The sequence below is a fragment of the Macrotis lagotis genome, chromosome 6 (assembly GCF_037893015.1).
Source record: "Macrotis lagotis isolate mMagLag1 chromosome 6, bilby.v1.9.chrom.fasta, whole genome shotgun sequence".
NCBI classification, from domain to species: domain Eukaryota; kingdom Metazoa; phylum Chordata; class Mammalia; order Peramelemorphia; family Peramelidae; genus Macrotis; species Macrotis lagotis.
In genome coordinates this window covers 95,984,780-95,998,003 of record NC_133663.1, presented here as the reverse complement: position 1 = coordinate 95,998,003, position 13,224 = coordinate 95,984,780, and the positions used below count along the sequence as shown (strand labels likewise).

Below are 13,224 nucleotides of genomic sequence, written 5' to 3'. Positions count from 1 at the left end.
TCATAAGCTTCTCACCTTGTGCTTTCAAAGACATTCTGTTACAATTTAAAGATAAGATATCTAGAGAGTTGCCTCTTTTCTTTTTTTTTTTTTCTTGACTAGTAAGCCACTTGCAATGTTTAGATTTATCCTTGGATCTGACGTTATGTAACTAAGATCATACTGGTAGTCCCCTAAAAGTACCATAGTCTAATTGACTAGTTATTACCTCATTTTGGTCTTCTGTTATGATTTATAACTTGCATCATTTCACCTAATCTGTGTGGTAATGATTTTTAATCTGAATATATGTAGCTATGTTTGTCTCAAGAATTCGTTAATATATAATGGGTTTTAGGGGTGGCTAGGTGGCACAGTGGATAGAGCATTGGTCCTGGAGTTAGGAGTACCTGCGTTCAAATCTGGCCTGAGATACTTAATGACCTAGCTGTGTGGCCTTGGGCAAGTCACTTAACCCCATTGCCTTGCAAAAAACAAAACAAAACAAAAATATATAATGGGTTTTACAACCTAGACAGAAAATGGCAAATAGTTTCTTTTATAAACTCCTTTTTAAAAAATAATTTCATCTAATCTTTTTTTTCAAGGCAATGGGGTTAAGTGACTTGCCCAAGGTCATTCAGTTTAGCCAAGTATTAAGAATCTGAGGCTGGGTTTGAGCTCAGATCCTCCTGACTCCAGGGATGGTGCTCTCTTCACTGTACCACTTACCTGCCCCTGTAAACTCTTTAAAAAAAAAGATGCACTTCTTTCATGTTGAAATTCTTAAAGTAAAAACTAATTGGGGTTTTGTTTTTAAATACCTATAGATCTTTTCTTTCCTCAATCTTTCTCAGTGAAAAGATTTTTGTGTATATATTAGGGATAAGGGAAAAGCCTAACATTCTTTTAATTTCTTAGAAATATGCAATTTTTTCAAATTTCAGACTTTCAAAACATAAATATTTGAAATATTAACTCATTTATCAAGTTTGAAAAATTTTTTTTTATTTCTTCTTTTAACAGGTTTCTATGATACAGGAGCTTGTTACTAGTTATGAAGATTCTCTAAAAACCTGTGACTTCTTTAGTCCTTATGGTAAGTCTCAATTAGCTTGAATTTAACTTTTAAGCAGTTTGCTGTCAATTTGATTTTCTTAGGCCTTTCTTCAATGCTAGTGTAAGTTGTTTTCAACCATACTGACTTTTTTTCCCCCCCAATTGAAATTTTATTTTATTTTTCCAATTACATGCAATAGTAGGTTTTTTCCTTCTTTTTTCTCTTCCTTTTAATTTTTTTTTTTTTAGTGAAGGAGCTAGTGTAAGTTGTTTTCAACTATATTGACTTTTTTCAATTGAAATTTTATTTTATTTTTCCAATTACATGCAATGGTAGTTTTTTCTTTTTTTCTGTTTTATTTATTTTTTTAGTGAAGGAGCTAGATTTATTTATTTTATATTATTACAATAATTTTGTTATAAAAGTAAACATAAACCCCCTTCCCCCCAAGAAGATGAGAAACCTCAAGAATAGTGAGAGAGAGAGAAAAAAATGTACTTCAGTCTATGTTCAAATTCCAATGGCTCTGTCTCTGGGATGAGTTGCTTTCTTTATCATATCTTTACCACTAGAGAAGTTGCTTCAATATTTTTCCCACAGTTGCTATTACTAGCTGTATTTCCCTCTACTCTATTCTTCGCCACTCTCTTTTACTCTGTTCTCTCTCTCTCTCCTTTCATCCTGGACCTGTCCAAAAGTGTGTTGTATCTGAGTACCCTCTCTCACAATCTTCCCTCTCTTCTATCACCTACTCCCCCCTTCCCTCCTCTCATTCCCCCTTATCTCATCCCTTTCTTCTCATTTTTCTCTAGGGTAAGATAGATTTCTACCCTTTAAGTGTGTATGTTACTTCCACTCTGAGCCATTTCTGATGAGAATGAAGACTCACTCATTCCACCTTGCCTTCCCCTGTTCCATTCCATTGAAAAAGCTTTTTTCCTTGCCTCTTATGTGAAATTTCTTAGCTTCTTCTTTTTCATCTCCTTTCCCTTCCTCCCTGTACTTTATCTTCCATCTTTTTACTGTATTATACCATTATATTCCACTCCTTATGTCATATCTATATATGCTCCTTCTAACAGCTCTTATAAATTAGAAAGTTCATATGAGTTATCAATATCTTCTTCTCATGCAGGAATACAAACAGTTCAAGTTCCTCATAGCTAGTCCTTCTCATCCACCCCCTCTACGGTTCAGCAGAGTCCTGTACTTGGAGATCAAACTTTCTATTTAGCTCTGGTTATTTCAACAGGAAAGTTTGAAAATCCCGTTTTGTTGAAAGTCCATCTTTTCCCCTGAAAGCGGATGTTTAGTTTTGCTGGGTACAACCAAATTGCCTTTTGACTTTTTTTGTGGGTTTTTTTTTTTGATGTAGAAAATGAAGAGAAGGAACCACCAACAACATTACTCTGGGTTCAATATTTCCTGGCACAGCACTTTGACAGACTTGGCCAATACTCATTGGCTTTAGATTACATTAATTCTGCAATTACAAGCACTCCAACTTTAATAGAATTGTTCTATATAAAGGCAAAAATTTATAAGGTAAGTTTAATTTTTTCCAAATTATAAAAAAAATGCATATTCAAACTAAAGTGACTGTGTATATGTGTGTGTTTGTGTGTGTGTGTGTACACAAAAAGAGGTACATTGTAGATAGGAATATTATAAATGAATTAGAATTTTAGAGCCAACAAATATGGATTTTTATTTTTTCCAAAAATTCATTCTATATAAGTAAACTTTTATTTCAAAAGTACATATTTTAAATTAAAATTCTTATATCCAATGTTTTATAATGTGATATTTATCCTTTAGTCTTGGTCTCTTTTAGCACATAGGTAATTTAAAGGAAGCTGCTAAGTGGATGGATGAAGCACAATCTTTGGATACAGCTGATAGATTCATAAATTCAAAATGTGCAAAATATATGCTGCGAGCAAATATGGTGAAAGAGGCAGAAGATATGTGTTCCAAGTTCACAAGGGTAGGAAATATTAATGTCCATTGTAACATTTGTATTTTGGGCATGTGAAATGTAATTAAATTTCATGAATTAGTACTAATCAAATGAATGATTTTTAAATGAAAACTTCTTTTTCTAATTATATGTAAAGATATTTTTCAACATTCATTTTTGTAAAAGTTGACTCACTGCCATTCTTCCCTCCCCCCTCCCCCCAGGATAACAAGTAATCTGATATAGGTTATATATGTATAGTTGTTTAATGCATATTTCCATATTATGTGAAAAAAGAATCAGGAAAAAGAAATGTAAAGGAAGAAATGAAAAACAAATTTAAAAAGGTGAAAATAGTATACTTGAATCTGCATTCAAACTCCCTAGTTCTTTCTCTAGATGTGGATGACATTTTTCATTGCAGGTCATGTAGAATTGTCTTTGGTCATTATACTGCTGGGAAGAGCTAAATCTATCAGTTGATCACCTGTTAAGGTGTATAGTGTTCTCTTGTTTTGCTCACTTCACTCAACCCTTCATGTAAGTCTTTCCAGATTTTTCAGAAATCTGCCTGCTCATTATTTCTTATAGAACAACAATATTTCATTATATTTATATAATATAACTTGTTCAATCATGGACATCCCCTCAATTTCCAAAAATAAATGATCATTCAGAACAAAAAGTCTAAATTGTGGAATACAGTTGAATTCTATTAAATTCTATTAAAACCTAAGTTGTTACATATATGTTTATACCTGCCATAGATTGAATAGTATTCTACAAGATCATACTTGTAGGACTCCTGTACTTGTTTAACTCTTACATATAGTGAATATATGATATGTTGCAGTTGAACTTATTATGAATAAGTGTTAGACTGGGTTCTTGATATCAACATTTAATAAATTAATTTGCTTTATCTGTTCAATTTTATTATTTTCAGGTACATATTAAATAGTGAAACTAGCAAGCATTTCAAGTTATCAAAGGGGAAAGACGTTTGAAAAGAAAACTTTATAAGAATTTATAAAATTTTATAAAAAAAAAGACTATATAAAAGATTAGACCTGGAAAAGTAGATGAGGGAAAGAGAAACTGTTACTGAAAAAGTTGCCTTTCTGGAGAAATTGAAGAAGAGTAGTAGAGTGAATATTAGGAATAAAGTCTAGTAGATGAGTTTCTGCAAGATTGGAGGTTGGACTAGATAACTTCAGATCCTCTTCACCTCTAAAATTCTGTAAAATGGAGACAAATTTCTTAGCAAAGGCCAGTAGTAACAGAGTAACAATGAAATTGATCAGGGCTTTCATTTATGATCAGTGTTAGAGATTTTGAATAAATTTAGCAGCAATAAGATTAAAAGCATATTTATGATTAGTCTTCAGTGAATATTATACTGTGAATGAGGTGTCTGTTTTTGTAAATTACTAGATTGGTGCTCATTAATGAACAGATTGCAAATTCATGAGGTTTTATTAACTTTACCATTTTATATTGTAGACATAAAATTTTCCAAAGGAATATTAAATATGTTCTTGGTTTTGAAGGCTAATTATTTATTATAATAATTTGTTTAGAACAAGACTAGTATGAAGAGATAGTTTATTTTACTGTTTTTAAAATATTCTTTCATAGATTTCTGCTTAGATATCATAGTCTGATAGTTAGATAACTGCTTCATTATTTTTGAAAGGAATTTTAATAAAAATATACATCTTTATTTTCATATAAAATTGGGGGCTGAGATGCACATGTGCAGTCTTTGAGGTACAGACTTGAACTTGCAAAGTAGTGATACTTTGGGCTGTTGGAGAAGTTAAAAGTTTGAGCTTCTTAGGAGCAAGGGCACCATCTTGTTTTTCTCCCTCAGAACTATGGACATTTATTATCCACAATAGCTTTTTTTTTTTATTTTTTTCAAGGCAAATGGGGTTAAGTGGCTTTCCCAAGGCCACACAGCTAGGTAATTATTATTAAGTGTCTGAGGCCAGATTTGAACTTAGGTTCTCCTGACTCCAGGGCCAGTGCTTGATCCACTGCGCCACCTGGCCGCCCCCACAATAGCCTTTTAAGAAATGTTTGAATGAATAAAGGTATCATGGTGATAAATTTTGAAAGAAAAATGTAATCAGAGGCAGCTAGGTGTTGTAGTGGATAAAAAAAGTACTGGCCCTGGATTTAGGAGGACCTGAGTTGAAATGTGACCTCAGACACTTCTAACTTAGTTGTATGACTTTGGGCAAGCCACTCAACAACTTCATTGTCTTGCAGATACACATACACCCCAAAGAAAAATAATGTAATCAAAGTAAAGTTGAGCATTTGAAAAGATTATAAAAAAGTAGATATAAAAAGTGCTCTAAATATTTGTAAATTCATGTTTTAAAGCAGAAGATTTTAGGAAGTTAGTGTGATATAGGCCCTAGAGGATCTTAGGCTAGAAGTTTAGAATCTAAGTTGCAGACCTTGGGAAAGTCACAACTTCTTTGAGCCTCAGTTTCTTATCTGTAAAATGATTGAACTGATTTTGCTCAGTGATGGCAAAACACAAATGGACATGAGTTCACTAAACTGGACATAAGGATCCCTGTGGGCCACATATTTATTTAGAAAACTACATATTAACCTGATCTATATTTATTATATCTTTATTTTGTTAAACATTTCCCAAGTATATTTTAATCTATTTCAGGAAGGGAGTATTGTGAGTGTGGACTGTCTGTTTGGTAACTACTCTGGCTATTCTATAGAGTTCTTTTGGCTCTAATCTAAGGTCCTGTGATCCTTTTTATTCACTGCCACCTTGTTATACAACTTTAGGAAAATCATTAACTTCTTGGCTTCAGAGTGGCTTTTTTTAAAATTTATTTTTATTAAAGATATTATTTGAGGTTTACAATTTTCCCCCCAACCTTACTTCCCTCCCTCTACCTCCCCATGGGAAGCAATCTGTCAGTCCTTACTTTGTTTCCATGTTGTACATTGATCCAAATTGAGTGTGATGAGAGAGAAATCATATCCTTAAAGAAGAGACAAGAAGTCTAAGAGATAACAAGATCAGACAATAAGATATCTGGTTTTTTTTTTTTTTTTTCTAAATTAAAGGGAATAGTCCTTGCACTTTGTTCAAACTCCACAGCTCCTTATCTGGATACAGATGGCACTCTCCTTTGCAGACAGCCCAAATTGTTCTCGATTGTTGCACTGATGGATTGAGCCAGTCCATCAAGGTTGATTATTGCTCCCATGTTGCTGTTAGGAGGGTGTACAGTGTTCTTCTGGTTCTGCTCATCTCACTCAGCATCAGTTCATGCAAATCCCTCCAGGCTTCCCTGAATTCCCATCCTTCCTGGCTTCTATTAGAACAATAGTGTTCCATGACATACATATACCACAGTTTGCTAAGCCATTCCCCAATTGAAGGACATTTATTTGATTTCCAATTCTTTGCCACCACAAACAGGGCTGCTATAAATATTTTTGTACAAGTGATGTTTTTACCCTTTTTCGTCATCTCTTCAGGGTATAGACCCAGTAGTGGTATTTCTGGGTCAAAGGGTATGCACATTTTTGTTGCCCTTTGGGCATAGTTCCAAATAGCTCTCCAGAAGGGTTGGATGAGTTCACAGCTCCACCAACAGTGTAATAGTGTCCCAGATTTCCCACATCCCTTCCAACAATGATCATTATCCTTCCTGGTCATATTGGCCAATCTGAGAGGTGTGAGGTGGTACCTCAGAGAAGCTTTAATTTTCATTTCTCAGAGTGGCTTTTTGCTTTTGTTTCTCTCAACCCATGTCACCCTAATAACTTTATTCAAACATTTATTAAGTTTATATTATGTACAATGTAATGTGCATGTTCTGAGGAAAATAAGAGTCTTTATCTTGAAGAAATGAATTATTCCCTATATTTCTAAGCTATAATAATTTCTTTGTTGGAAGTTATACATTTTTTTTCAGTTTTCTTTCAGCATAATACATTTGTAAGCACTTTTTTATACGTACTTTACGGTGAACTTTTAATGAGTTAGAATTGTGATCATTGAAGTGAGAGTTCAAAAGGAAAGGAAAGAAAGATTCTTTTCAAAATGTGCTTTTGCCACTTTGCCTTTATAGCATGAAAAATGCCAGACTTCAGACACCAAGAATTGCTTTGTACATATTCCCAAACTGCAAGGTAAACAAAAAAGGTCTACTGAAATCCTACACTGAAATTTTATTCCTTATACAATCTTTAATTACTTGTTACTTTTTTATCCCATAGTGGATTAGAAGAAACAGAGTAGAAGGGAATTGGTTAATTAATGATGCTCTTAGAAAGCAGTCTAGGCTGCCAGAAAAATAAAAGCTGACATACCATCCAGGAAGAAAATATGGAAAACAAGATAAGACACCAGAACTATATGCTATATGGATGCTCACAAAAAGGGCTTGAGCCAGGAAATTGTGGACTTCATTAGCAATCTTCCTTGGTTACCCTTAGAAATGGTAAATCAAAGCTTTAGTGCTTCAGTGTACAAACTTTAGTTATTTGGAAAATAACTTAATTCTCCCCAGGTGCTAGATTATATTAGGAGAGTGAGTGATATGAGAGTCTAAATTCTTTAAGAAATTTTGCACTGTTTAGTTGCTACTTTTTGAAATGATGTGAAGATTATTACTTATAATAGATTCTTTATATTATTTCTACTTAATTAAAATCTTAAACAATTCAGACTAGAGTTACAGCTATGACATTTATATTGAGAGATAGATGAAAGCAAATTTAAATGAAATAGAATTTAATTCTGTGAATAGGATGGTATTCAAAACTATAAAAGAGAGATTTTTAGAACTCATAAATTTAAAGGTATATTTGTGTGTGTGTATATATATATATATATACATACATACATATATATATATATGCATTTTCATTAAAGTGTTAAATTCTCTAATTTCAGGAAGGGACATCTGCCATGGAAAATCTAAATGAAATGCAGTGTATGTGGTATCAGACAGAATGTGCTTCAGCTTATCAGAGACTGGGGAAATATGGTGAAGCCTTAAAAAAGTGCCATGAAGTTGAAAGAGTAAGTGGCTAAACATTTTGGCATTTTCTTTCTCCAAAGGTGGTTAGTCAATAGAGAGAAGTTTATTTCTACATGTTGATCCATTCCACTGGGACCCACCTAATGAAAAGAAATTTTGATATCAACTGTCAGAACTTAAAGAAGTTGTTTCTAGATCTTTGGGCCCAAAAAAGGGAAAAAAATCCTACTAACTGGCATTATTTAATACTGATTATAGCTTAATAGTTTCTTTCCTATAATTTGGCAATTATTTAATTTTCCACTAGTTTGGAAGAACCTTTAAGTTTTTGACAATCTATAGCAATTCATTTTTTTCTTCATTAAATCAGGATCTAGACCCCAGCCAGTCTCTCTCCAACTTGTCTTCCTATCTTTCCAGGATATTTGTTCTTATGTGCAGCACTTCTTACAACAACTTGTGTCCAGCTTGAAGGCTATTTTTTTTTTTATTTTTTATTTTTAGGGATGTGTGTGCATGTGCATGTGTGTCTGTGTGTATATATTGTGAGAGAGAGAGAGAGAGAGAGAGAGAGAGAGAGAGAGAGAGACAGAGAGATGTCTTACTGTTTCATACTATTAAAAGGAGTTTAGTGAAGAGACTTTTCTTTTCCTTTGTGTGAATTTTGTTTTCCTGTTCTTTGTCATCTTTGAAGCACTCTCCTTCCAAATGGACAACAGGAGGAAAAGAGCCGCAAATGCACCACTTGTGGCAGTCCTCATCAGCCCTCAGTTGTGGGGTCATTCTGCACTACTGTTCCTATGCTGACGCAGTATAAAAACCACAGGCATCATAGTCAGGTGAGCCTGATGTCTGCACCATGGCAGTAACTTTGGCCTTTTCTCCATGTGAAGACACCAAGGTGTTACCCAAAGTGAAGACATCTTAATGGGGGACATTGAAGGGAGTGATTAACTAGAATTCATTATAGCCAAATACTGCTAGGAACAATCCAGTTTCATGCACCATGGACTGTTAGGTGTCTTAATAGTTGTGTTTAGGTGTCCAATACCAAATGGAACATTTTTTTTCCCTCATCCTTTTCTTGTTTATCTGAAAGCCTATAAAGTCTCCTGATGAAAGAAGTGTTCAGTACTTGAACATTCTAATTTAAATTAGTCTTTTTTGGGGGGAGGTTGGGAACACAGAAACAATTGAAAAAAAACTTTTTCATTAAAGAAGTTTTTGATGACCAGTATTACACCCATGGAAAATTGGTCATCTCTTTAAATAAGTCACAAGGCTGCCATTTATCTACTAATGGCAATTTCCTACAGCTCTAAACTGTATCTCTTTAATAAAAAGCATTACATTGACTGTTCAGTATCATCATTAATTGTGATACTGTTTAGAGAAACTTTTTATTGTGCACCTTAGAGTCTATTGCCCCAATAGATTTAGCCATAGTACAAAATATATTTTCATATTTACCAGAATATAGTCAGCTATTTCTTTAAACTAGATTTTGACTATACTTAACAGCAGAGCATAAAATCCCTAATGGAACACTAGGTACAAAATCATCCCCTTCGGGCATGTATAACAATTGCTCATTCAGTATACTATTATCATAAGTTTTAAATTGAGAGAATGGTTGTGTTTGGAAAAATGCAGTGAACTAGAAGCATGTAATGTAAAGATTTCACTGCTAAATATCAAGGTAATAGTTTTTCTCAGCAGTTAAAAATTTGTATTAAATAAAATATTACTCCTCTTTTCTTAGTAGAACAATTCAGTATCTAAATAAATTCATTTTAGCTAAAATTTAGAGAAACTGAATTAACATCTTTAAGGTGTTGTTCCAATAGTTGCTGCTGAATCTTACTAAAATGTTTTTTTTGAAGGACTCTTGGTGTCATCCATTTATAAAAAATTTCATTCTCTTCCTATTTGTCTTAGATATCTAAAATATGCTAGATGCTGTCTTCCCTATGTTTTTCCCTATCTCTCTAAAATAAAAGTCACAGAGTAAAGAGAAAGTGATTTAAATCCACATCTGTTTTCTTCGATCTAACTTCAAGAAGTCTTACATGAAGGACAGCATTTTTCTGATTATTCTTTCAGTCTTTTTTGTATACTTTAGACATAAATATATAAGAATTCTAGAATAGTCTAGAAGTTCATGTTTTGCATCTTTCTCTTTATGATATCTTTTATAGAGAAAATAGCCATTTTTATTGAAGAAAATAAAAACCTGTGCATCAGGATCATAGATTTTGTACAGCTCATATCTCTAAGGAATTGAGATTTTAAAAAGTTGATTTTTAATTTCTCTTGTGCATCTCTTGTGCCCAAAGAACTGCAATCTGCAATATGTGCACATCTCTTTTCTTAGATTCATAACCATAAGAAATTCATCACTTACTTTCTATTGCTGCTTAGTCTTCTTTATCAATAGCAGATACTTTATAAAGGAACTAAAGTAGGTAGCTACATGCCTAAATTGTCTTGACTATTGAATTACTTCTTTAATCCTGAAGTCTTTTATTACCCTGTCTACAGATAACTCAAAATTGTCATAGTCTTGTGATGGAAGTGAGAAAGCTTAAGGACTGTTGGGAAAGAGAAGTAAATGGCTTTTCTTGAGTCTATAATGTCTTGTCAAAAATCTTATTTTAACTCAAACCTGATTTTGACTCATTTAATCTATTCTTCCTGGTATCTTTCATAAGTTATAAATGAATTATAGATCTTTACTACACTATTTTGTGATATGTGGCAAATTTGGGATTTTTTCCCCTTCAGTTTTCTATAATTAATTTTCAGGATTTTCAGTTGACCAGCTGATATCCTACTAGACTTATTTTGGGCTTCATTTGGGTTGTTAGCCTTATTTTCTTCACTTTTAACTTGCCTAGCTTTTCATAGTGATATAAAACCTGAGAGTAAAAATCCTTCCAGGTTATTAAATTTGCCTTTTATTGTGTGTGTGTGTGGCATTTCTTTATCTTTTCCTTCAAGAAAAAAGTAGAAATAACAAAATGGTATAAATTGCTTAAACCATCTATGTACTTTGTCTGTTTCAAAGTGATTTTAATCCTAAACTGGCTACTGTGCCAATCATAAACTGTGTAATCATGTAGCTAATGGAAGACAGGTGGAGAGAGGCAGCCTGTGGACTGGTACTGATAAGAAGATGGTTTCAAAATTTTTTAGATCTAAATAGTTCCCTCCTATCTTAGTGAATAGAAGTGTGATTTAAAGTCCATTTGCTAGAGTATCTCTCAACTGGTAAGAAACTGGGGTGTTGTCTTTTTTTACTCTAATACTTGTCCATTTTAAAAATGAACAAGAAAACCTGTTAATTTCTTAAATTGTTTTCATAGTTATTCCTTTTTTTTTAGTACTGATATTTTTTCAGCTTTCTGAATCTTATTGAGAAATTATTGAACTTAAAATTATTATTAGGTATGCTAGATATAACTTAGTTCATATTAAGGAAATGGATGAAAAAAGAAGTCAATCTTTGTCAAAAAAAAGTCATTTATATATGTTTTCCATTTGTGAATTGAATAGCTCACTGACGAGGAGTTCATATATATATGTTTTGTTTGTGTGCCAACTACATGATTTCTGAAAGATTTGCAAATTAACATGAACTTATGAATTTTATCCTTTATAAGCTTTGTTTATTTGTTTATTTTCTTGTATTATACATATTGTACATATGTAGTCCTTAACTTTGAATTCTTTATAGAACAGAACTTTAAAGTAAATAGAGCATAATGAATTTGGCATTAGTTTGGAGTGTCCAGAGACATTGAGTTCACATCTTTACCTCTGATATGTAATATTTATGTGACCTTGGACAAATCATTTAATCTACCTATGAGGGTTTTGAATTACATGATCAGGATCCTTCTGACTCTATGTGTCCCTATCTTTTCCAACTGGCTAAAATTGTCAAAAGATTATATAGCTGGTTCTCTTATGATTTCCTTGCTGCCTAAGAACCCTTCAATTGTATCCATTTATTTGACCATTAGCAAAGTGGCATAAAAATTAGGGGAACTGTTGAGTAAGAAAAGCTAAAATTTAGAGATTCTAGAGTAGCATTCTATTTCCTTTGATTTATTTATGGGAAATATAGATGAGAGCCCTTGACATTGGAGAAAAAAATTTTAAAATGAAGAAAAATATAAACAAAAGCTTGAAAAATAGCAAATCTTTACATTAGACCCCTGATACTTAAGGCAATTGATAATTGCTTTAAAATGTATCAAATATTATGAAAAGAATGTTCTCTCTGTACAAAGAAAATGGAACTAGAGGGAAAAGGTATAGATTTTGATAAGAACAACTAAGGGAAGATTTATCATCTAAGGGTAATTCATTCTTGGAATGGACTGACAGGAGAAGCTGTGAATGTTTTAAATTCTGCTTTTCAAATCCCAGTTATTTTTCTATATGGAAATAAAAATAATTTTCCAGGTTTTAATAATAAAATTGTAAAGTCTCAAAACTGACAAGTACCTCAAAGACTCACTTATCCAGTATATGTCAGAGTAGGAGTCATTACCATGTGTAATAATTTTTTGGTTTTTGTTTTTAAGCATTTTTTTGAGATAACAGACGATCAATTTGACTTCCATACATACTGCATGAGAAAGATGACTCTTCGTGCCTACGTTGATCTTTTGAGATTAGAAGATGTACTCAGGAAACATGCTTTCTCTTTCAAGGCTGCTCGATCTGCAGTCGAAATATACTTGAAATTGCATGATAATCCATTAAGCAATGAAAGCAAAGAACAAGAAATGAATTCAGGTAATTAATAAGAACCATATAAGACAAGGGGATAGAAACTTCAAAATAGCACTGAGGCCAATTGAAAGGTACATGGGAAGATTTAATTACAGTTGAACTTGAGGTTGTGTTACAAATCTTATGAGTTTTCTATCCTTTGCAGCAGTGATGAGACTATAGAGAATAGTTTAATATATAATTGGGTCATTACTTCACTTGACTTTGCAGAAGAATGACATGATTTAGGAAATTTAAGGAACTGCATAATATAAAAAAGATTTATTGAAATAAAATGTCAAATAGGGCAAAGGAAAAGAAAACCAAAGTTTAAATATGTGTAGGTTTTATTTTAGTATAATCTGGCATTAACTTCTGAGGAATATTAAATATTTCCTTTTTTTATT

At 32.6% G+C, this 13,224-nt stretch overlaps 1 protein-coding gene across 4 annotated transcripts in view; it reads left to right on the top strand.

Annotated features, from left to right (window-relative positions):
• The window catches only part of NAA16 (N-alpha-acetyltransferase 16, NatA auxiliary subunit), a 168,430-nt gene that overhangs the window by 88,991 nt on the left and 66,215 nt on the right, over positions 1 to 13,224 (top strand). For 3 of the 4 annotated variants that reach the window (XM_074191744.1, XM_074191742.1, XM_074191743.1), the window contains 5 exons: positions 1,006 to 1,078; positions 2,415 to 2,584; positions 2,874 to 3,026; positions 7,948 to 8,076; positions 12,628 to 12,841. In XM_074191744.1, the coding sequence (XP_074047845.1) occupies positions 1,006 to 1,078; positions 2,415 to 2,584; positions 2,874 to 3,026; positions 7,948 to 8,076; positions 12,628 to 12,841 (739 nt within the window). Of the gene's footprint in view, positions 1 to 1,005; positions 1,079 to 2,414; positions 2,585 to 2,873; positions 3,027 to 7,947; positions 8,077 to 8,729; positions 8,875 to 12,627; positions 12,842 to 13,224 lie in introns of those variants that run through there. The other variant, XM_074191745.1, reaches the window with a different exon arrangement.